Source organism: Erythranthe guttata, chromosome 14 (genome assembly GCF_056151865.1).
Source record: "Erythranthe guttata isolate IM_541 chromosome 14, IM_541, whole genome shotgun sequence".
Taxonomy (NCBI): Eukaryota; Viridiplantae; Streptophyta; class Magnoliopsida; order Lamiales; family Phrymaceae; genus Erythranthe; species Erythranthe guttata.
In genome coordinates, this window is record NC_142546.1 from 101334 (window position 1) to 124119 (window position 22786).

General features: G+C 33.6%; 5 protein-coding genes across 6 annotated transcripts; 1 reads left to right on the forward strand and 4 right to left on the reverse strand.

Annotated features, from left to right (window-relative positions):
• Positions 1-76: 76 nt before the first annotated feature.
• Positions 77-1156, reverse strand: LOC105960566 (stress-response A/B barrel domain-containing protein HS1). Its single transcript, XM_012984758.2, has 2 exons — positions 976-1156; positions 77-444 (listed from the first exon to the last, which is right to left on the reverse strand). The coding sequence occupies exons 1-2, from the start codon at positions 1104-1106 to the stop codon at positions 255-257; spliced, it is 321 nt and encodes a 106-aa protein (XP_012840212.1). The 5' UTR covers positions 1107-1156; the 3' UTR covers positions 77-254.
• Positions 1157-1464: 308 nt separating this feature from the next.
• Positions 1465-2271, reverse strand: LOC105960556 (stress-response A/B barrel domain-containing protein HS1). The gene is made up of 2 exons (XM_012984748.2): positions 1991-2271; positions 1465-1850 (listed from the first exon to the last, which is right to left on the reverse strand). The coding sequence occupies exons 1-2, from the start codon at positions 2122-2124 to the stop codon at positions 1661-1663; spliced, it is 324 nt and encodes a 107-aa protein (XP_012840202.1). The 5' UTR covers positions 2125-2271; the 3' UTR covers positions 1465-1660.
• Positions 2272-2850: 579 nt separating this feature from the next.
• Positions 2851-3713, reverse strand: LOC105960546 (stress-response A/B barrel domain-containing protein HS1). Its single transcript, XM_012984737.2, has 2 exons — positions 3387-3713; positions 2851-3299 (listed from the first exon to the last, which is right to left on the reverse strand). The coding sequence occupies exons 1-2, from the start codon at positions 3614-3616 to the stop codon at positions 3110-3112; spliced, it is 420 nt and encodes a 139-aa protein (XP_012840191.1). The 5' UTR covers positions 3617-3713; the 3' UTR covers positions 2851-3109.
• A 283-nt stretch (positions 3714-3996) lies between these two features.
• On the reverse strand, positions 3997-11579 carry EMB1441 (zinc knuckle (CCHC-type) family protein). Its single transcript, XM_012984727.2, has 14 exons — positions 11239-11579; positions 10859-10971; positions 10435-10531; positions 10220-10344; positions 9578-10112; positions 9303-9488; positions 8671-8964; positions 8160-8312; positions 7371-7525; positions 6828-6933; positions 5846-6745; positions 5463-5544; positions 4462-4800; positions 3997-4366 (listed from the first exon to the last, which is right to left on the reverse strand). Exons 1-14 carry the CDS (start codon positions 11341-11343, stop codon positions 4182-4184), a joined length of 3375 nt encoding a protein of 1124 aa, XP_012840181.1. The 5' UTR covers positions 11344-11579; the 3' UTR covers positions 3997-4181.
• A 6857-nt stretch (positions 11580-18436) lies between these two features.
• LOC105962083 (transcription factor MYB78) lies at positions 18437-20179 on the forward strand. 2 transcript variants are annotated; one of them, XM_088813829.1, is made up of 3 exons: positions 18437-18547; positions 18712-18981; positions 19080-20179. In XM_088813829.1, exons 2-3 carry the CDS (start codon positions 18713-18715, stop codon positions 19807-19809), a joined length of 999 nt encoding a protein of 332 aa, XP_088669955.1. In that variant the 5' UTR covers positions 18437-18547; position 18712; the 3' UTR covers positions 19810-20179. The 2 variants fall into 2 exon arrangements, with proteins under 2 accessions (XP_088669955.1, XP_012841820.1); XM_012986366.2 differs by lacking the exon at positions 18437-18547 and having other exon boundaries at positions 18647-18981.
• The last annotated feature ends 2607 nt before the right edge of the window (positions 20180-22786 follow it).

Genomic DNA, 22786 nt, shown 5'->3' on the forward strand with positions numbered 1-22786 from the left:
GACATTCTAACCAGTTTTAGTTAGAACTCTCGCAAAACCCAAATGAAGAGAAGCTTAAATGCACAATTCTAACATATATGATGAAGAAATTAAAGTTGAGAAGAGCATCACCATTAAACCACAAGCAACAACATAACCACTGTATCGAAGTTGATGCTAAGAATCTGAAATGTGAACAACATTATTTTGGTGCTGGCCAACTGGTTTGAAATGAAAACAATAACAATCTTGAAACACGGGGACGGGTGTTGGATTCAGAGATGGACTTTAGTGGGCTTGTAATCAACAACAAGGACTTTTTCAAGCTGAGGCAGCAGTGTGTTTGCATATTGAACATGATCTGGATGAGAGATATAGTCGGCAATGCCTTGCGTGCTCTCAAATGTTGATTCGAAGATATGAGTGTAACCCTCATTCAAGTTCTCTATGCTCACATCTTTACCCCTGTCAGTCAGTCACTCACACCACAACAAATTCTAATTAACATTCATATTAATCCGAACAAATTATCACATTAGAAATAACAAAAGGAAATTAATTATCTCGAAATGGAAACTCGGTAAGAATAATAACTATGTTAAGGGATGGATAAGCAGACCATCACAGGTGAAGATCCTCATAAGAAGTTGTCCTATAATTAATTATAGAGAGTCATCAACCACAAAAGGACAAACTTGAGTGATGAATGAGCATTAAAGTGCAGTTTCAAATGCAACTTTATCTCATCAAATCAATTAGCAATTAGCAATTAGCAATTAGCAATAGAAAACCTCAATAAGAAGAATGGATGGTTGGTTGGAAGATATATCCCATTGTTCAGAAATGGATCCATCATCGTGGTCCAACATTATTAAGGAACAATCAACACACCACACAAACATAATCTTACTCGAATTGATCAGCAGCAAATGTAGAGAAAATAAAAAAAAAAATGGATCTTGAGTGAAGAAATGAGAAGAGAGGGTAGGGTACTACCATGAGAAGGACTTCATAGAAGGAACAAGATTGACAAGATTGGCGTATTGTTTGATGTATTCTTCAATTTGATCTTCAGTAATTCCTTGTTTGAATTTTGCGAGTAGTATGTGCTTCACTTCACCCTCCATTTTGTGAGTGTGTATTAGAGGTTGGAAATCTTATAATGAAGATAAGAGTAATAGCGGTGCATTAATAATATAGTTTTTTTTTTTTTTTTTTGATCGGTAAATGTGAAATATATAGATCAAAACGGACTTTACAAATACACTGGGCATACCCAGGCAGTGTAATCAAAAAAATATATAACATTAATAATATAGTTGGTTGGGGCCTGGGGGTAGTCCGTAGTACTAGGGTTTGGGGGTTAAAAACTTTTGTATCTTTTTGTCTAAATAAAAGAACAAGAGGGGATAAATCTTGTTTTTGTTGCATCTTCATATACATAATATTATATTGCAATTGGTTTTGATCATGCAATAATCTGTATTTGGAATCTGTAAAGTCTCTAATTATTCATTACACATAACACAGTTGAGTTTGACAGACACCAAATACAGCAGGACACTCTGTTTCAAACAACAACTTCACTTATTATTAATAATAAACTCTAAAGGAAAGAAAAAACAATCTTCAATCTTGAATCTTGAATCTTGATTGAGGAGGAGGGTATGGTGTTTGTAACTCAGAGACGGACAGGTGTTGGCTTGTAATCAACTACAATGACGTTGTCGAGTTGAGAGAGTAATAAGGTTGCGTATTCAACGTGAGATGGATGAGAAACATATTCAGCAACACCTTGCGTGCTTTCAAATGTAGATTCAAACACATGAGTGAATCCTTGTTGCATGTTTTCCTTGCTCAGATCTTTACCCCTGTACACCAATCATCATCAATCATCAAACATTAGAATAATCATGAATTTCCAGTAATTAATTAAGGAAACAATATACATGAACTAAGGAAATCCAACAGTAAGAAACAAGATTGATGAACACTAAAGCGATTGATTGACCATGAGAAGGCCTTCATAGAAGGAACAAGATTGACAAGGTTGGCATATTGTTTGATTGATTCTTGTATTTCTTCTTCAGACACACTTTCCTTGAACTTTGCAAGCACTATGTGCTTCACTTCACCCTCCTCCATTCTTTTTTCTCTTTATTTCACTCTCTATTATTTGTCTTTTGTAATAATATATATGCTTCATACATACATAGTGGAGATATTTAGTAAAGGTGTGGGGTATCTATCCCCTTATCTCTTACCACAAGATCCACATGTTTTTATTTCCTTACACCACCATCCTTTCTCTGTCCAAATTACAATGTTAACATTAATGTTCTCATACATCTCATCTTCCAACTTTTAAAGCACTCACTAGCTATATGTGTTTTACTTTTTGTTCTCTCTCTCTCTCTCTCTCTCTCTCTCTCTCTCTCTCTCTCTCTCTCTCTCTCTCTCTATACCAGAGTTATTTCAAGTGTAACAAATTGAGTTGTCCCAAGGACATTATTTTAGGACAAATGATTAAAGTCAACAACACCCTGAAACTAGTACACAAAGCAAGCATACATATATAGATGGTACCTGCTCTGCAAATGAAGTAGAGAGGTGGCGCATATCCCATCTCAGGCGGCCACTCAACTTTATCCGGGTGGTGACTGTTGACAGTAACCAATCTGGTGCTGAGGTCTCCCCTCCCTTGTCTTCTCACAGAAGCAATCTATTACATCGTATATATATATATATATATATATATAATTAAGTAACCATCCGGATAATCAAACAACTGATCAATGTTGCTGAATACTTGGATATATACTAGTTTTGTATCCCTTGCATTGAAACCTAGGATAACTCAAAACACACAGATTAACATAGTCCAAACTCCAATATATTATTGAGTACTCAAACTTCCATTTCTTGTAGAAATGCAGCTTTGTCTTGGTTCAGTTTTTTGCAATTACACGTACAACGCATTAATGACATGAGTATTTGGCAACAGTACTAGACGTAACAAACAATCTTGAAACACATTTGTTTTTATTGGAAATGGAATTAAAAATAGAAAAAGAACAGTCGTAGGTCTGCATGCAGGACATGTTTATGTGTCGAATAACATGTGTTGGATTCAGAGTTTAACTTTAGTGGGCATGTAATCAACAACAAGGACTTTGTCAAGCTGAGGCAGTAGTGTGTTTGCAAATGCAACATGATCCGGATCCGACAGATATTCGGCAATGCCTTGTGTGCTCGCAAAGGTTGACTCGAACACATGAGTGAAACCATCATTCAAGTTCTCTATGCTCACATCTTTACCCCTGTCGTCACTCACACCACAGAAGATATATAACATGAGAAGAAATGTGAAGAGAGAGAGTGGATGGATTAGAGTATAGGGTACGTACCATGCGAACGCTTTCATAGACGGAACAAGATTGACAAGATTCGCGTATTGTTTGATGTATCCTTCAATTTCATCTTCAGAAATTCCTTGTTTGAGTTTTGCGAGTAGCATGTGCTTCACTTCATGCTTGCCTTCTGATAAAGCAATGAAAAGGAAGAGAAAACAAAAAAGAATTGGAAATTTCATATATAATGTATTTTTCGTTGATGTTCTTGTGCTCCGTACACTCATCTTTATAGGAGAAAATCTAATCGAAGATGGTAACAAGAAGAAGGGAAAGAGAAGAGTTTTGAAATAGTACGTATTGCGGAAATACAATCCTACTCCTATTCGTGTATCGTATCATACATATCATACATGCATGTAGTGCATTATATTTCAACACTTTTCTCTCTCTTTAGAGTAGTGTGTGTTTGCTTAGTTGGGGTAGGGCCGGGGACTAGGGGTTGGCAGTTAGGGACTAGGGTTACCCTCTGACTAGTTGTTAAACTTTTGCATTGTCAATCCTTATCAACAGCATCTTGTTGATGAAAATATAAATATATATGGGCCATTAATGTTAAACTTGAGGGTCAGAAAGAGTTGAAACTAGTGTAGCTAACAAGTGTGCATGGTACAAAGAGTTGATTCATTATTGCTTTTTCTTATCACAAAACAAAAATCGCCATTCAATTTTCCCAAGGTACGTATGTGTACGTATATCAGTCAGCCATGTACTACAATACAACTTCGTTTTAGAGGGTATTAAATATTGAACATATTATACGCATCTCTACTAATTTAAGCTTTTGAATCATCACTTGTTGGCTTTCTTGTTCTTCTTCTGCTTTTGCTTGAGCTGAGTAAGGCCTGCTGCTGAAACCTTCACATTACCAACAATCGCAGCAACAAGCTCAGGATCTGTGCATGCCTTCATTAATTCCTTCTCTCTCGTTGTCGCCTCCCCTGTGTGATTGAACAAATTCATCGCTGTCTTCGCCGCTGTCACAAAACAATCAAACTTGCTAATCAATACAAGGCCGAGTAACAAACTTCTAGAATAGAAAAAGGTTTTTTTTTTTTTTTTAAATAAATACCTTTTCCTTTCTTTAGTGAGCCTGGAATTATCTTTACACGGTATTTATACGATTGTAGCGCGTTATAAGGACCACAGACAGGTACTGCATACAGTAACACATCATTCGGCAGCGGATTTCCAGTCAGGTAGTCAACATCATTTAGTTTCTCTTTCTCTTCTTCACCAATCTCATTAATATCATCTTCCTCCATATTCACCCTGTCCATCTCACTTGCACCCCTATCTACATCCCCGTTTGCTTTACTCCTCGCACTTTCGTCTGGATGTTCCGGACAGTCTCGAGACGTATGACCTGCCTTCTTACATTTGTAACATATTTTTGTAGCATCTGAGGGTGCTGCAAATAAAAAGGGAAGAAATTGTTTGCATCATCAATAAAACATCTCCCAAAGTCAAAAATGCTGAGTAATAACCAGGATTGCTGTAATCAATTGAAGTTCTCGTCAATAAAACATCTCCCAAAGTCAAAAATGCTGAGTAATAACCAGGATTGCTGTAATCAATTGAAGTTCTCGTCAATAAAACATCTCCCAAAGTCAAAAATGCTGAGTAATAACCAGGATTGCTGTAATCAATTGAAGTTCATAAATTTTGTACATAATGGTCTGAAATAATGCCATCATTAAGAGTTTGTTTAAGAAACTAATGAAAATAGTCCATCAAAGTTGCTCCAAAGATCTAGGGAACTGCTAAACCAGTGATATCTACAATGATGGAAGTATGTTGGCTAAATGCAGTTCCATCTAGTGCAAACTATTTGGACTAATCAGAAACTCTTAAGGGAGTACAAGATCATGGACCATCTTAAGACTAGGCAGCTTAAACACTGGTCACTAACCTCTGGTGCAGAAAGAACAGTCAAAGAGGGAATCAGAAGACCACACACACACACACACACAAGAAAAAAAAAAGGAGTTTGAAGGTCAGTTTCACCAGGTAATCATGTCACTGAAATGTGAATGTAGAAACTGTTACTGTCATTATGTGTATCGTAATTACCGCTAGCAATTTTGGCTTGTTTTTCTGCGGTTTCCTTTTCATTCTCAGACTTTTCAATGTCCTTCTTTGGTTTCCCAGCAGCCTGCACATAAAAGATTCAAATGTCAATTAACAAGAATCTTTTAGGAACCATAAGAGTGCGACTTTTTATAAGGACTCCAAGGAAATAGATGTAGCCTTTCAAGTTCAAAATTTCTTGTTTTTAACATACTTTCCCATGTCCGTTGCTATGATCAAAATAAATTTATTTACGAACAAGAGCAGCTTCTTAACTATTATTATTGGAATACATATACAGTGACGGAGAATATATGAGAAAATAAAATAGACGGTTAATGTTATGTGTTTCATAATTGAGTTCAGATGTACATAGAAGTACTTACAGCCAACAGAGTCATTCTAATCCTTCGCTCCTCCTCATCTTGATCAGCATACTTTTCCTTAATCTTCTTCAGTTTTCCTTTCTGTCCACGGCTAGTTTTTCCTCCACCTGGCTTTGAACCTTTGACGGAATTGTCTGGCTGGCTTACAGGGTCATGATTTTCTTCTCTTTCTTTTTCAATTTCAGCAGGTTCACCAACAGCACCATCTTTCTGACCTTTCTTGAGCTTTCTTCTTTCAGCTTTTGAGACATAGGGTTTATCTCTCTGCCCTGCCTTCATCCCTTCATGGTCATATTTCTCCTCTATTTCCTCCTGAGATGCTTGAAGCCCATAATACTTAGAAGATGCAGTAGCAGTCCCAATTCCAAGAGCTCTATCAATTAGATCCTCCAAATCTGGTGTAACCGCAGCAAAAGTTTTGCTGGAAGAATCTAGTTCTTTATCGTTGTGAATTTGATTCGAAGTGGCAGTTTTATCAGATGAGTCATGCTTGACATTTGCATCAGAAACATTCTCATCCATTGATCTTTCTGTGGACAAATCCATTACGTTTGATGAGTCTAATGTGGCCTTTTCACCTGACACATCCTTATCGGAATCAGAACCGTAGTCAGATATTTCATTGAAAGGTTCACTTTGCTCAATCTCATCTGTTCCTTCCTCTTCTCCTCTTACCCTCCTTTCATTCAGATGAGATCCCAAAGAACTCTCATCCAAGCGAAATAAAATCCCAAAACCCATAATGAGAGGAGCTGGTGGAAGAAAATTCTTTCTACCCCGAATCATGAAACTTCCAACTGTAAGATATTCCCCTGTGGGAGCTGTTTTACTGACCTGGTGAGGGTACACCCACCAAGCACTAGTCACAATCTTCGAGTCCCAAGCGTTGCTGTGGCAGACCTACATAACAATGGAGATGATGTTTTTACATATCTCATGCTGCAAAAGATATCACACATATGGAGAAAACATTGCAACTTACTGTAAAAGATCCAGCTTGGTTCAAAGTTAGAGGCGGTACAGGGTTGTCAGGCTTGTGATTCTTGATCACAGTACTAGAAGCTCCATGAAGTTCTGCATGGACATACCTATTTAACAGTAACTTATATAAGTGAAAACATTGCTTTTAAATGTTGACCCCAAAGATAAATTGAGTGAAGGAAATGCAGACAAAAATCTTCAAGTACTGAACCTCACAATAGAACATATTTTTTTAAGATCTCAGAAATTAGAGACGCGGCTCCAAAATGTTGAAAGAATGAGATTCAGGTAAATCATTTTAAATTGAAATTTTTTTCTTGTAAATTGCAGGCTAAAGCAATCATATGATACAAGAAAGCAATCCAGCTCCATCAAGTCGACAAATGAAATCATGACAAACACCAATATATATATATAGAAAGAGCAGAGAAGTGTAGATGAGGGGAAATTCATCAAGTTAGAGAGGGATATAAAACCAAAGATTATCTTGAACGAAAGAAGACAAATGAGAATATTGACATATATTAGTGAAAATTTTACTTACAAATCTCCTTTGGACATATAACGTTTGACTATCATCTCATTTTGTTGAGCATCTCGCCCACTGACAATCAGATAATTCTCGCTGCTGACAAACCAATTGAATTTTTCAAACCAGTGAACCTTACGCATGTGTGAAATTGTGGCAACTGCTTTTTCCTGCAAAAGGGTATATGGAAAATACCTTGCAGCTTAGAAAGATAACAATATATACTTACAAATAGAGCAGTTACATATAAACAATTAATTAGAAAAATTAGCTATAACATGGTTATTCATTTTCACGCTACACTTTTGTTACTTTTAGCATACCCCAAATATGAGATGATTAGTTTTCTCTAATTATAGAATTTCTCATTTCTTCATCAGTTTTTATCTTATTCCCAGTTATCTACTTTTATAATTAGATATATGACAGATCAACTTGATCATAATAAATATGTAATTTTGTTGCAAGAAAGAAATAAAACCCAGGACTTTCCAATATCTAAATGGTATGTTTTTAGATATCCAGACAAAAAAACTTGACTGAGAATGCAAGCACAGCTTGCGACATGTTTCTGCGAGCATATTAAACGTCAACAGGGGCAACATCATTTTTTTTAAATTCCCTCAATCAGTAATCAATATCAGATGAGAAATATTTGAATCATTGTGATGCCAAAAGTACACTTATGAAAGTCTCAGTATTGATGACTAAGAGGATCCACCTAGTTAAAAAGAGATAGATAAGAAATAAACATCATTAGGAAAAACTACAAGTTGTACACGACTTTATAAAAGTTTCAGCTACCTGTGAAAGTTGCTGGCGCGTCTTTTTCTCGGCAGCTTTGAAAGCTTTCTCATGCGCTGTAATGGTTTTCTCCTGCTTGCTTTCTTGCCTCTTTTTCATTTCATAATACCTACGAGCATTGGCATGTGCAGAGAGCGCAAGATCAACTTCGACCTAAAAAGACAATGCGGACAGTGGATGCAGAGAATTAATGCTTATGTTTCTTTTCACCTTTTCTTTTTTTTGAAGAAAAATTTAGTTCCAAAGGATAAAACATTATGGTCGTGAGTCGTGACAGTTATATGTGCCATAGATAAGTAATTTGTTAACGTGATGTTTGTCAAAACACGGAAAAATTGGTCGTAGACATCAAAATAATTCAAATGAACGCACTTAATATCTTATTATTAGAGCCTTCAAAAAAAATATCTTATTATTAGAGGATGTTTGACTACACGTCCTAAGGATTTCTTTAGATACACCGCATAAGTCGGAAAAAGCATCAATAACAAAAATTAATTTCATGATATACCTTGTCCGCTGGTTGAGTTTTCTCATCATCATCCATCTCATCAAGATTGTTGCTCAGGAGCAGTGTCATACAATTTCTTTCAAGATGAAGCTTGTCAATGAGGCCAGCCACAGGATTTCCAGATTTCTTCTCCTCTTTAACCATACGAGCCAGATCAACCCAGCTCATACCATTTGCAAGAGCTACACGGACTGCTAAGATGGCAGCATCTACATCTTCTAAGTTGTATTCAATCAGTGCTGCCATATTGATACTCTGCTCAACTTCTCTCCTTAGTATATGAACACGATTTTCCTGTAAAATTAAATAAAGCCTTTAACACTGGAGGTAGTATTCCACACTATACGAGTCAACCTTGCAAGAAACTGCCAGTAAAATGAGCAAGAAGGTAATGAAGACAGCAAAGATGCAACAAAATCTTAGATTGAGGATGTCATCCCTAGTAACCCACCCATACCAGCCATGCTGTCATCCCTAGTAATATTAGCCAGAGACCTTAACAAGATACTAAGTATTAAAACAATATCCCGCTTTAGTATTCTTCGAGGCATTTTACATATTACAAATTCTGAGTAATGTATAGAAAAATCAAAGATTCTTATGCTCCATAGAAAATTTTCAAACTGATGAACCTGGTCGGTTTTGATTTTTTCAAGTTTCTGCATGGCCGAATTTTCCTTAGACTTCTGTTGTTGGTCAGAACGTTGGCTTTCAATTTTACTGTAGAATTCATCCAGTGCTGCATCAAATGTTTCAAACTCTATAGAATCTCTTGATTTGAACTGGTTCAGCAACAGAGGGCAAAATTCATCATAGAGCTGCAAAACAAGAAAACCAAAATCCAAAAAATAAAAATCAAAAGGAATATATATCAGCATTTCTTAGAAGACAAAATAAATAAAATAACCTGGTTAGAAATTTCTTTTCCAGATACAGCATCATTCTTTTTTCCTGTAATCTTTTGCTGCATCAGGATGTATCCCTCTGGAACTTTCTCACCACAGATAACATCCATTAGCCAGTCCTCAAACCTAATTACTGCCTCTGTCAGAACCTGGGAGGTATTATCGTCCAGTTTAAAGTCCTTGCCAACTTTTGTACTTGGTAATAAGTTGGCATCTAAAATAATGTGTTCTGACAATGCCGGGCCATAACCCAATGCTTCCCCAAGGACAGCCTTCAGAGTTGCCTGTTTGGCACGGGCATTATCACTTTTCTTCGACTCACTAGGATTCATGTTCTTCTTGCTTCCATGATTTACTATGACAGGCTCTGAAGTACCATTTCCCTGTTCAGTATTATTTAGTTGCTCATCTATATTGCCTTCCACTGGAGATTGTAGTGCTGCCATCATCTTGTCTTTAGTTGTACGCTCAAATACTCGAGATTGTTCAACTGGATATTGATGACGTGACATGATTGCAAATCCCTTATTGTCGTCCCTGTTCTTAGGTAGAAATATTAGTATCACGACTATTAACATCCTTATGTCACAAGCCAAAAATAAATGAATTACTCAATGAGGCACATAAAAATTAGAGTCACCAACCTGTGCGACCGCAGCAGAGTCAAGACAATGTACTCATAATCTGTAAGAATGATATTCCCTTGGGCATACAGCTCTAAGATGACATAGTGTGCATTAACACCCAATCCAAATTGAAAGACAATAATCTGTGTTTACACAAAACTTCAATTTTTTTATATCCTTCTAAACAATGTCTGTTTTCACCGAAAAAATCTTAAAAGGTCAACAAAGCATACCCGGTCATATCCAAGTTGGCGCACATCCTCAAGCCTTCTGGTTCTTATGTGTTTCCTTATCTTCAATGTAAACCCTGACGGGGTATTGCTTTTGTCCCTGTAAGAGAGATGACATTCCCATATTTAGTACACTAAATAAATTACAAGTTTTTCGTTGGCCTGTAAATTAGTGCAGAACAAAATGGTGTAGCTCAACTGTTCAACATGATTATATACAAACATTGACCATAAATATACATAAAAATGGTGATAATGCCACTTTTTGCTTCCTCAATATTTCATCTTATCGATGTTAAACATTCAAAGCCTTTCTGTATGCATAAGCAATCTAATGAAAAATTGATTTTCGATTCCCTTCAAATTACATTATTGGAATATGATAGAATAGCGCACTGAAAAATGTAGGAATATGATAGAATATTACCGCATATAGACTGTTGTATGCAATCTGACACCACTTTCCATCAACAGAAGAACCTTCTCACTCTCCCCAGACTCAGTCACTCCACTGCTACTCATCAGCTTAAACACGTACGTCTGCAATGCGTTTTTACACCAAAATGAACTCACACAAGAATTTCCCAAAACAATACAAGTTCCCAAAACACTACAAGTTCCAATAATGCAACACATTTACTTGTTAGAAAAAACATAGCATGAGACAGCTCTAACCACGAAAATAAATAAATATATGTCTCCAAGTCAAAGAAAAACAAAAACAAGACAAGTAATTGAAAAGTAATAATGAGCAATCAGCATGAATTGTATGATGATTATAGTTAAAATTAAGAATCTGCAATATACCTTTGGAGAGAGATCGTAAACATTGGAGCAACGCATACCGATTAAGCGGCGGAGGCACTTCACCTCCGCCGCCACATCAGCTGTGTTCATCCGCACCTTCACCATCTTAATTTATTTTTGGTGCTTGTGATAATCTAGACAACAATTAATCAAAAAAAACAGGGGAGGGGGTTTTCGTATTTGGTCTGTTCTGATATATTAGGGTGTAAATGTATTATATGATAGAATGAAATTATTTCAATTTGAGTTAAAGTATATATGTATTGGCGTATGTGTATGTATATCAGAACTGGAAACTAAGACGATACAAAGATGGAAGACGGGTGGATTTTTTTATTTTTTTCGACATAATTTAGCCCATTGTATTAGATAAACATGATTATGTTTTGGGCTTCTTTTCGGGCCTATAGATCTCCCAATGGCCCACAAATAATGTTTTGATAAAGCCCAATACCACCACATTTCATTTGTCGTCTACTAATACTGTATATATAGTCGTGGTTTATTTAACAAATTTTATTATTTTCGTATTAAAAAAAATAAAATAAAATTACCACGACCGACAAAATAAAATTGGGTCAACTCCAAAACAATTTTATCAAAGACTGATAAGGATATTTAATTTTGATTAGTTGACCTCATGTATTACCGGTTGTCTATAATTAATTGGTGTCAGAAAAAATGCAAACTATATATTTATGGTCCATTTATCACACGCAAACATCCACAATATTCGATTGTAGACTGTAAATACCTAAACTTCCCCCATGTGAACAATTGTTAAGTAAGACCCAGGCTAACAGCATGTATTTCAGAAATATTAATGTAAATAGAAGCATCTATAATGCAAGTTGATATTGTAAAGTCTACCTTAGTATGTCAAAATCCAATTAGGTTATCCTCCAAATTATATAACACAACTTTAATTTCTCAAAACATTAATAGAGGAATTATAAACAGAATTTTGAAATCTAGTTAATTATTGTAAGTCTTGTTTGTAAATTCAAAGATTTTGTGTGTATATATATAATGTGCATGCGACTTTGAACAGCTAACGAGCTGCTAAAGCCGTCCTAGGATTGATGCGTTGACCTTGAAGAAAATCAGTCCAACCACCACTTATTCATTGTTAGGTCTACCAAGATTTTTTTATTTATTTTCTCTTCTATTCTTCTTCTGATCTTCCTAGCTAGTTGAAATATATATATTATTTTATAATGGGTTAATTACTTATGTGGAATTATTACTATAGATATTATGCGCGTTGTGTGTGACTGACTATTTTGCATTTGGACCCTCAATATATATGATTTGCTACTTAATTCTTTGAAATACTCCGTGTATATAGATAGTACTTCATTTCACATAAAAAGTAATTTATGATCTAGTTGCATGTCCTAATACCAAAAGTCTTTTCTAATACTCCGATTTTATTAATTAATTCAATTAATTATGCTTATCATCGATTAAGTCACACAAATAATCAAGTATTTTTGTTTTCTGTTCAATTTTAATTTAGAAAACAATAAATAAATAAATGCTTGGAAGGCAGCTAGATATATATGTTAATTAGTAGTGGATGGAGTTGAAATATATGCGTGCATATTATATAATTGAAGCATGTTTGTTTTGTTGACGAATAAACAATACACGTATATATGGTCAACTGGTGTCTTTGACTTTGTAGGCTTGCATAGGTTTTGAAACCTATATACTAATAAGAGATAAAGCTCACAATTTGAATTAGTCACAACAGAACAAATACTATATTAATTTTGTATTGGATAGTGCTAATTAATTAATCATTTGATTAATTAAAAGAAACAGGAGCTGACCCCTCGACCCCAACTTTTCTTACTCTTATTTGAGCTTTAAATTATTATTATTATTATTGATAGTAACTCAATAGAAAAGACAAATAATGGATACATCTTAACTTAAAATTAATATAATGCATACTTTATTTTCTCTAGAATTTAAAGGGTTAAATAATTGGTTTAAAAGAGACCAAATGCAATTATGAATCAGCTAAACATTTTAATTGTTGGGGCTTTTGGCAACCGATTGTCTCACACGTGAAGAAAGTTAATTGCTTTTCTAATTGTTGAGTTCATACTTGCAACATGTTAATTAATTACCTTATATTATTGTAAATTATTAATTATTCCACATTTTTCACAGTTTATGATCGATCGATGAGACATAAAAGATAAAATGGGACAATCAATATTATTATTGTTTGTTTATAAGTTGCAATCGACAATAATCTTTTTCTATAACTTTTTTGTACCTTAATGAATTTCCTTTTAGGATGATATATTCCCCCCGAAAGGGCTTCTCTTCTAATAATAATTATCATTAGTCAGTGTGTGCTGATTGCTGTGTGTGGGGTAATAATTTAATTTGTCCTGTACAATATATAACATGAAATAAACCAATGAAATCCTCGATCAGCTTATAATTAAGTAAAATGAAATTACAACCAATGAAATACTTAATAATATAATTCCAATCGATCTCAAATCAATGCGTAATATCGCACAAGTTGACAAATAATGAATAATGCTATAAAACCAATTATCACCAAACCCCATAAGAATAAAACCAATTTTCCAACATATGTATGTATAATTAAAAGAAACATTACATCAACTATTTGCAGTCTCGCACTAGGGGGCCAAAAATAATATATTCTTGATTACTTCAACTAACTAGTAATTACTTAATTGTTAAATCACATGATTAACATTAAAGAAAAATGTCAAATTATGGCAAATTTATCAATGAAATGTAGCTTTCCAAGGTTTTGACTGAAAATGCCAAGCTGCCATTGAATGTAGACACGAACCTCCCTCAATTTTCAATCTTCAAATTCTCCCCACCCACTAACATATCTATTAGTAATTCATTCAATATATTCATTTCAATTTTAGTTATACCCTTGTTACATATCTATATATTAACATCAACCTAGTCATCATTTTTTTTGCTAAACATGGACTTACATATATATAATTAATGGGAGCCATTGATATATACAGCGGCGGAACTAGTCAAATCCCAATTATAACGACGAAGGGGATTCGTATTTGTACAAATAGTACTTTATGTAGGATATATATATATATATTTATCCAGAGATATATCTACAGATGCAGATCAATAATATACGATCAACTCGATCTGAATTAACTGGCAAAAGAAAGAGGCAAGAGTGAGGGAACACAATTAAATCTTAATCGCCAAATTAGTTACATTTGATTAATTAATTAATTAGTTAATTAGGAAGCGTGCGTTCACAAAGGGTTGAGACAATATAATGTTGTTTTGCTCTTTTTATATGTGTTTCACACATAGCTAATTAATAGCTAATTAGTAATAATTAAGCAAAGAAGATGAGTCCCATTACCATCGATCATCATATTAAATTGCTTTATTTGCGGTGTAGCTTCTACACTAATTAACACGAGTACATATATATAAATATATATATATATACATGCACGTGACAATATTATATATAGTTACCCATTAAAAGAAGAGCCAATATAATTATATATGTATGTATGATGTCTTGTTACGACGTTGTACACACAGTTTTCATTTTTCCTTTTCCTAATATATAGAAATAGTTTGGTAAGTATACACAAAGGTATGGATGACTGTTTACAAATAGTTACTTGAATGTATAATTAATTAATGGCGTATTTATCCTTTGACCTACTAGCTATATATATATATCGAGATTTGGATATATATGTACACCAATCCAGCAACTAGAAATTTCCAAGCCTAACTTAGAATTAATTATTATAAGTACTTCGTTAATTATGATCGAAATACATTATATATACATATACATACATGCTTTTTGAGGGGTCAAAAATAAAAATATAAATATGGTAAGATTCAGTACATTAACAGCCGATGTTTGGGTCAAAGACGCCTCCTACAAGTTGTGAATATTTGCTAATTGCTATATATATTTTTATATTCATATTTATATATCAAACATATCCTAATAATTAATATAAGACTAGATTGTAGATTTAAAACCAGTTGCCAGTTAATTTCAAAACAGTTTATACAGTTCCTCAAGCACAAGCACGAAATGTAGTACTATTTATACAAGAATAATTGAAATTGTCTTTTTTTTTTTTTTTAACTATTTTAACTTGTTGTATTCCATATATATATATATATATATGTGTGTGTGTGTGTGTGTGTGTGTGTGTGTGTGTGTGAAATGTGAAAGCCCAAATTTCCAGAAAAGACCATGATACCAACTAATTTGGTCTACCAAAATTACTATTTGTACCATTTACGTACATTTATTTTGCTCTCACTTATTTAATAATAATAATAGAAAAGTGTAAATGAATTGAGCATAATAATTATATTCTTTTATTTAATTGCCAAAAAAAATAAAAAATAAAATGTAACGTGCAGTAGGAGTTTTGGTCTTGTAAGAAACAGGTACGTGTCGATGCTTACTTTTGCCTCTAGTTCCGATATCCAGTTTGCTTTTGGGGAGTAATAAATCAAAGCATTTCTTTGGTGGAGTGGAATCCTTCTACAAAACTCTCTCTTCTTTAATTAATCATTATTTGCTTTTCGATCTTAAATAACTATAATTATTATATATATATATATATATATATATATATATATATATATATATATATATATATATATATATATATATATATATATATATATATATATATATATATATATACAGATATATATTCTTCTAGCAATTTCTTTCCTGATGCATGCTACAACATATATAACTGCCTTCTTCTGTACTGTATTAATTCTTATTTGCTGCGATATATATATGCTACCTTGCTAGCTCTCATAGGGTGAGCAATAACTTGTATTTACACATAATAATATGAATCCATGAATAAACAAAACACTATTACCAAACTTCACACTGCATATATATTTATATTTTACGACGACGACGAAAGAAATTGGACCACTCATTTCTACTACAATTGTCCTAAATGAATTCCAAAGCGCAGAAAGCTATTCATTAATTAAAATATGCATAAGTTAATTCTTAAACAAGTTTAAACGCTTATGCTGATGAGCAAACCAAATTTGATTCCTTAACCACAATAAGTAAGACTTATCAGCTTCAAATTAATTCATCCAATTACTAGCTAATACACAATTTAATTTGTGGCCAGAAACAAATTCATGCATGTATGTATGGAGAGATTTGATCATTTGGTTAAATTAAGCATCTTTTATATTTCCTACAATTAGCATTTAGCACTGGATTCCATTAATTCTTTATTTGTATATATGCTTTTGGATATAATTAACCCCACTAACCATAGCCCCCAAATTAAAGAGAGCACTTTTTTGTATGAAATCATATTTAGGTGAGAATTAAATCAGAATAAATAAAAAGAAGGATGTTCCCTACCACACAAGTCCATAGGAGACAAAAAGAAAAAACACGAACTAATTAATTGTACTATAATATTGATAATTCCATAATATATTTATATCTTAGTAGTACATACATTTGCATTTGCATTTGCAGTAATAGGCATTATTTTAATTCACATAAACGCGTGATCAATATATATATACATGCCACTGTATGTAATCCCTTCTAGATTTTCATTTTATATATTAATTAATTAATAGAATAGTATATATATATATATATATATATATATATATATATATATGAGAGGGACTCTCATCTTCTTTCTTTATCTTCCCGAACGAATGCTTATCGATCAGATAACGACAAACGAGTAGGTGTTTGATGAGTGTATACTGTATAGGATGTTATAATTGTATCCAAATTTATTTGAAAGATATTTAAATCATGAGAAATTTTGAAATTCTGTGTTAACCATCCAAACTGCTACTACTAGCTACTTGTTACTAATTCATGTGGTTAAGACTTAAGCCTCTCGAATTAATTAATATCCCTATTTAAACTGCTATAGCTAGCCTAAAAAAGATCATCAAAAAAGTCTGATAAATAGAGCAGGCTATATGATCGATCACAATTTGGGTGACGACGTTGCACAAAATGCCATCTACGTATATTCAATTTTGTCTTCGTATTTTTGCAGTTATATGTCGGTTTAGTTCCCTCTGTTCTTTCCTTGGCCATTGAATTACTCAACCAATAACGTGTTTGCTAATTAGCGCGCATAATTATATATGATATCGAAATAATGACTCTCCCTCCTCTTTATTGAATTATTTTAATTGTCGTGGATTCAATTTATGTGATGTATTAGTTCATGTTACACGATCTCAAGCTAAACTAACTGATAGATAGAATAGCAATAGTTCGCAATTAATTGAATTATCGGAACCAAAATGAGGGCATCCATCGATTTATTGTCACAATATAATATTCAATGCACTTCTACATTATATATGCTATCTAGATTTATTATAAATATTAATTATTTAAAGCCTAACAGTAGCCTATGTATTATATTAATAATACCTCTGATCTATATAAAACCCTTAATTTATTCTTGTTCAAAATTAAGTACTGTACATAGACGTATTGAGCAGCCATACTTTTTGTTTGCCCAAATTAAAGAGAGAATAACAAACACCCTTTCTGAATTTCCTATCTCTAAGCTAAGAGAATGGAAGAAAATATATTGAAGTAAAATTATTGATCAATTTTGTTTTATGGATAGTGTGGTTTGTGTATTGATTGTGGAAATATAGCAACAAATAATAGAGGATGAGAAGTGACGGAGTAAAAAAATTCCATGACAAGTTGATTGATTGGACAAACAAGTGGGGGATGGGATTAATTAATTAATTAATTAAAAGAATTAAAAAAAAAAGAAGAAGAAGATATATTACTCCGTAAATCCATTTTCCACACACTGGGAAATAAGAAAGTCAAAGTGTCAAACTTCAAAGCCCCGCCCTCGTTTAACTAATATTAAATTATACACTACTAAATTCCAGAGTTTAAAGTGTGTGTGCTTAATTAATTGTATTTAATAGAAATAATTAAAAAGCAAGTCCCAATTGCGGCTTTGTTACCACTTCCCCTCTCTCACATCCCACCTTTTCTTTTTCTTTTTTTTTCCCTTTATTTTTCCCATTATTTTTAACAATAAATTAAAAGGCTCTCACATAATATTCCATCATCTATATATAGCCCCCACCTTCCCTCTTCATCCAACTCCAATACATTTCATCTATCTATCTCTCTCTCTCTAGAAATAAAAGAAAAACAAAAAAGAAGAAGAAGAAAGATACCTCTGATCATCTCAATCAATCATCCAACCAATTTCTTGTGTGTGTCAGTCATTCAATCAATCAATTTCCATATATACATATAATTATATCTAGGGTTAATCTGTATTGAAAGAAGAAGGAAGAAGAAGAAGAAAAGGAATTCGAGACGACGATGGAGCACCAGCAGCACCACCAGGGCGCCACCGCAAGCATGAGCATGAGCATGAATTCGAATAGTGAAGAAGAAATGATGATGGAGGAGGTGAGAAGAGGGCCGTGGACGGTAGAAGAAGACTTGACACTGATAAACTACATAGCACATCACGGAGAAGGGAGGTGGAACTCTCTTGCTAGATGCGCCGGTCTGAAGAGAACCGGAAAGAGCTGCAGGTTGAGGTGGCTCAACTATCTCCGACCAGACGTCCGACGTGGCAACATCACCCTTGAAGAACAGCTTCTCATTCTAGAACTCCATTCCAGATGGGGCAACAGGTACTAATTATTCATTTTAATTAATAATTAGTATAATAATAAAATCATATATATTATATATATTGATGAAGAATTTGTATAATAAAAAAAAAATATAGGTGGTCGAAAATAGCACAGCATCTGCCAGGGAGAACGGACAACGAGATAAAGAACTACTGGAGAACAAGAGTACAGAAACATGCTAAGCAGCTCAAATGTGACGTCAACAGCAAGCAATTTAAGGACACCATGCGCTACCTTTGGATGCCTCGTTTGGTCGAGAGAATCCAATCCCAAGCCCAAGCCAATAACACCTCGCTGCCTTCCTCCTCCTCCTCCACCACCACCACCGATCAAAACATTCCTCATCATCAACAACCAAACATCTCCGCCGCTACTGTTCACACTAATTACACTCCCGAAAATTCGTCCGACTCCTTTGGAACGCCGGCGTCTGACCTCACCGCTGATCACTGTTATAACAATTATCCAATAAACCACCACCAGCACCAGCAGCAGGGACATAATATTAATCAAGAATATTATCCAGTAGCGAATAATATTGATGCTGATAATCATCAGCTCTACTCTGATAATAATGATCAATATCATCATCAATATCAGTCGTCGTCGTCCTTAATAATCAGCCCGACGACGGCCGGTTACTTTAACCAACAATTAGGTGGTGGGTTGGATTTAAGTACGGAGCAGAATAGCAGCAGCCAATTATGGATGGACGGTGGAGCTGTCGACGCATTATCTGACGATTTGTGGAATAATGTTGATGACATCTGGTTCTTACATGAACAACAACAATTCAACTTCACCACCAATAACCACTTCATTTAAAACATGCAACTTTCTATTTTATTTTTATTCATAACTAGCTACAAAATAAATATACATATATTTATCCTTTAATTTTATTTTCTTTGTTTTTTGTTGGTTTGTTTAAAATAGGTAGTTATATCCGTAGAATTTGTGAAGAAAGGGACATACAGATACAGGGGGTTAATTTTAACTTTTTCATCTTTGTATTCCTTCTTTTTGGATTTTTATTCATATTCCAATTAGTTCGTGATCAGGGGGTTAAAGTTAATATTAATGTAACTTGATCAGGGTTTTCACTTTTCAATATCATCATATATATATATATATATATATATATATATATATATCCATTCTTTGTAATATATATTCATACCAAGAACACTTCTTTAATTTTTTCAAGAATTCATACTTATAATAATGTATTCATGAATCCATTAATTCATTCAGCAAGCAGTGACCACTCACCACTAGTAATTGATGATAGCTACTATTCAAACTTTACACACCATGGAAAATCGGATCACACTATATATTAATTGATCACCGTATCTCTCCTTTTAATTTTCAGAGTTTTTAATTCTTTGAGTTGACAAATTTTCATTTTCATTGAATTATATTTCCTATGGAAATAGATGCTTCATGGTTTGGGACCAACACCTCAACCCAAGGGGTTGATTTATTTGTCTAAACCCTCCTCGGTTTTCACATGTTCATATATATATGCTGTCAAATTTTGAAAACGTGATGGAATAATAATAATAATAATAATAATAATAATAATAATAATAATAATAATAATAATAATAATTTATTTATTTTCAACGTGGATGCATATTCATATACATACAAGGATAAATTTCAACCACTCTTGAGGTATAGTCAAATTACCCCTCTTATTTGGATAATTACAATCACCCATCAACTATAAAATTTCTTACACGTCCATTCTTGCGGTTTCAAATTTAGTGGAATCTTCGAGATTATATGGAACATTATCACTTTTGTACCATTTTCTTCCATTCGAACTTTACATTTTGAATCAAGATAATTATAATATGTGTTTTTTCGCTTGTATATATCAGATTGTGGTGTATCAGCTGTATTTTACACAAAACGAGTACAAACTAGAGCATATTCTATGAAATTTAGATGATTATGTTGAATTTGGCACCATAAAGATGGAGGTGTAAGAAAAAAATCATAGGTGAGAAAGGTAGATATAATTATCCAAACAAGTACATTTTTTTCGTAAATTAACCGTACCTCATGGGTGATTGTAATTTACCCTGTATATAAAATTATAAATACATGTAACATGTGTGTGTATAAAGTGAGAGAATAAAAGAGAGAGAGAGAGAGAGAGAGAGAGAGAGAGAGAGAGAGAGAGAGAGAGAGAGAGAGAGAGAGGGGGGGGGGGGGGGGGGGGGGGGGGAAGAAGAAAGAAGAAAGAGGAGCGTGGCGGCGGGAATGTTTGAGTAGAGAAGCCACCTTAAGTGGTCCTAAAAGCCAAGAGGTGTTGTGGAGCTTCCACGTGTACATTCCGCCAATTTCACATCTCTTTTTATATTATTATTATTAATAATATTAATAGGAAATGATGCATGTTTAAAAACTTCCTAGACGGAAGCACTCGTAGCCGTAACCATTGAAGTAAAGCCCAGCATATATATTTTTACAAAAATATTTCATTATATAATTATACAAATATTTCATAATTAAACTTTGCGTTAGGGCCTAGCTAGGGGTGCTAGTAATTTATGTTACATACATTCATGATTCAACATCATATATCGTAGGTAAAAATCCACAAAAAACTAAGAACGCGAAATTAACAAGCAATTGAATGAAATTGAAACAACTCACCACATTAATCCTAATAAGACTAATTAAGTTCCAATATTATTTTGACAAAGAAGTCAAAATAATTAATAATGATGATGAAATAGTACTAGTAATGACACTTGTTAGTAATGAAATCCACAAAACGTCAATGTACCCGAAAAGGTTTGCGTCGTGCGTGTTTATCTCCCTCCAAATGTACCTACCTACCAAGAAATGCTGCACGCTACAACTGGATTCCACCACATTTTTTTTTTTTTCCTTCTTACTCCAATCTAAATTTCCAACTTAATTAATAGAATACAAGTCTTCCTCTGGCGCCACATGGACCAATTCGGACTTTTGATTGATCGATTTAAGTGACATTTTGGGCCCGTTTAAGGTGGTCACAGTGGCATCTGAAAAGTAGTCGATTGTTAATATTTTACCATCATCATAAATTAAAATAATTATTTCTGAATTTATATTTAATTTCAGAGCTGCCCTTTCAATCACATTAAAGGTCCCCCATAAATTTAATGAAATAAAATACAATTTTGCAACAAATTAATGATCTGAATCGATCGATATATATATCCATCACTTGCATGTGCTATACATACATAGTATGTAGTACCCTCTAGCTAGCTAACGTGTTTGAACGTACGTACACCGCCTAATTATATTATTTGATTAATATGCATGGATTAATTACATCCTCTTCTTTCTTCCTAATTGTTTAATTAGCTTTGCGTATTGGTGTTTCTAATGAAAAAGAGGTTTCTATTACTGCAATTATATATTATGGTTTGCTAATTAATTACTCCTCCGATCCATCTCTTAGCCACAATTAAGTAGAATTAGGGGATATATATGATTAAATGGGAATTAATGAATGGTATGACTAATTAGGAGTATATGTTATAATTCCCAAAACTTTGGGGATTGCCTTAATTTGTAGAGAATGTTATTCCAAGGCGTAACAAACATACCAAATGCTACCTATCACTTGTACTAATATATATGTTTCCATCTCAATCAACCTTTTCTTTCATATATAATTATTTCGGAACTCTAATCTAATAATTTTGGTCCCAGTCAATGCAATAACAAAGTTCTTCATTAATACGCCAAATTCTTCATTTAGTATCATAATAATTACGTGATGTATACATAT

What these genes read in the sequence shown, in the direction of transcription:
- LOC105960566 (XM_012984758.2), bottom strand. Translation starts at nt 1,106, where the DNA reads ATGGAGGGTGAAGTGAAGCACATACTACTCGCAAAATTCAAACAAGGA. An exon ending in TCTATGAAGTCCTTCTCATG is followed by an intron (nt 445 to 975) that starts GTAGTACCCTAC and finishes ACTGACTGACAG; the next exon opens with GGGTAAAGATGTGAGCATAG.
- LOC105960556 (XM_012984748.2), bottom strand. Translation starts at nt 2,124, where the DNA reads ATGGAGGAGGGTGAAGTGAAGCACATAGTGCTTGCAAAGTTCAAGGAA. An exon ending in TCTATGAAGGCCTTCTCATG is followed by an intron (nt 1,851 to 1,990) that starts GTCAATCAATCG and finishes ATTGGTGTACAG; the next exon opens with GGGTAAAGATCTGAGCAAGG.
- LOC105960546 (XM_012984737.2), bottom strand. Translation starts at nt 3,616, where the DNA reads ATGAGTGTACGGAGCACAAGAACATCAACGAAAAATACATTATATATG. An exon ending in TCTATGAAAGCGTTCGCATG is followed by an intron (nt 3,300 to 3,386) that starts GTACGTACCCTA and finishes GAGTGACGACAG; the next exon opens with GGGTAAAGATGTGAGCATAG.
- EMB1441 (XM_012984727.2), bottom strand. Translation starts at nt 11,343, where the DNA reads ATGGTGAAGGTGCGGATGAACACAGCTGATGTGGCGGCGGAGGTGAAG. An exon ending in AAACTCAACCAGCGGACAAG is followed by an intron (nt 8,313 to 8,670) that starts GTATATCATGAA and finishes TTGTCTTTTTAG; the next exon opens with GTCGAAGTTGATCTTGCGCT. An exon ending in ACAAGCCAAAATTGCTAGCG is followed by an intron (nt 4,801 to 5,462) that starts GTAATTACGATA and finishes TTTTATTTGCAG; the next exon opens with CACCCTCAGATGCTACAAAA.
- LOC105962083 (XM_012986366.2), top strand. Translation starts at nt 18,662, where the DNA reads ATGGAGCACCAGCAGCACCACCAGGGCGCCACCGCAAGCATGAGCATG. An exon ending in CATTCCAGATGGGGCAACAG is followed by an intron (nt 18,982 to 19,079) that starts GTACTAATTATT and finishes AAAAAAATATAG; the next exon opens with GTGGTCGAAAATAGCACAGC.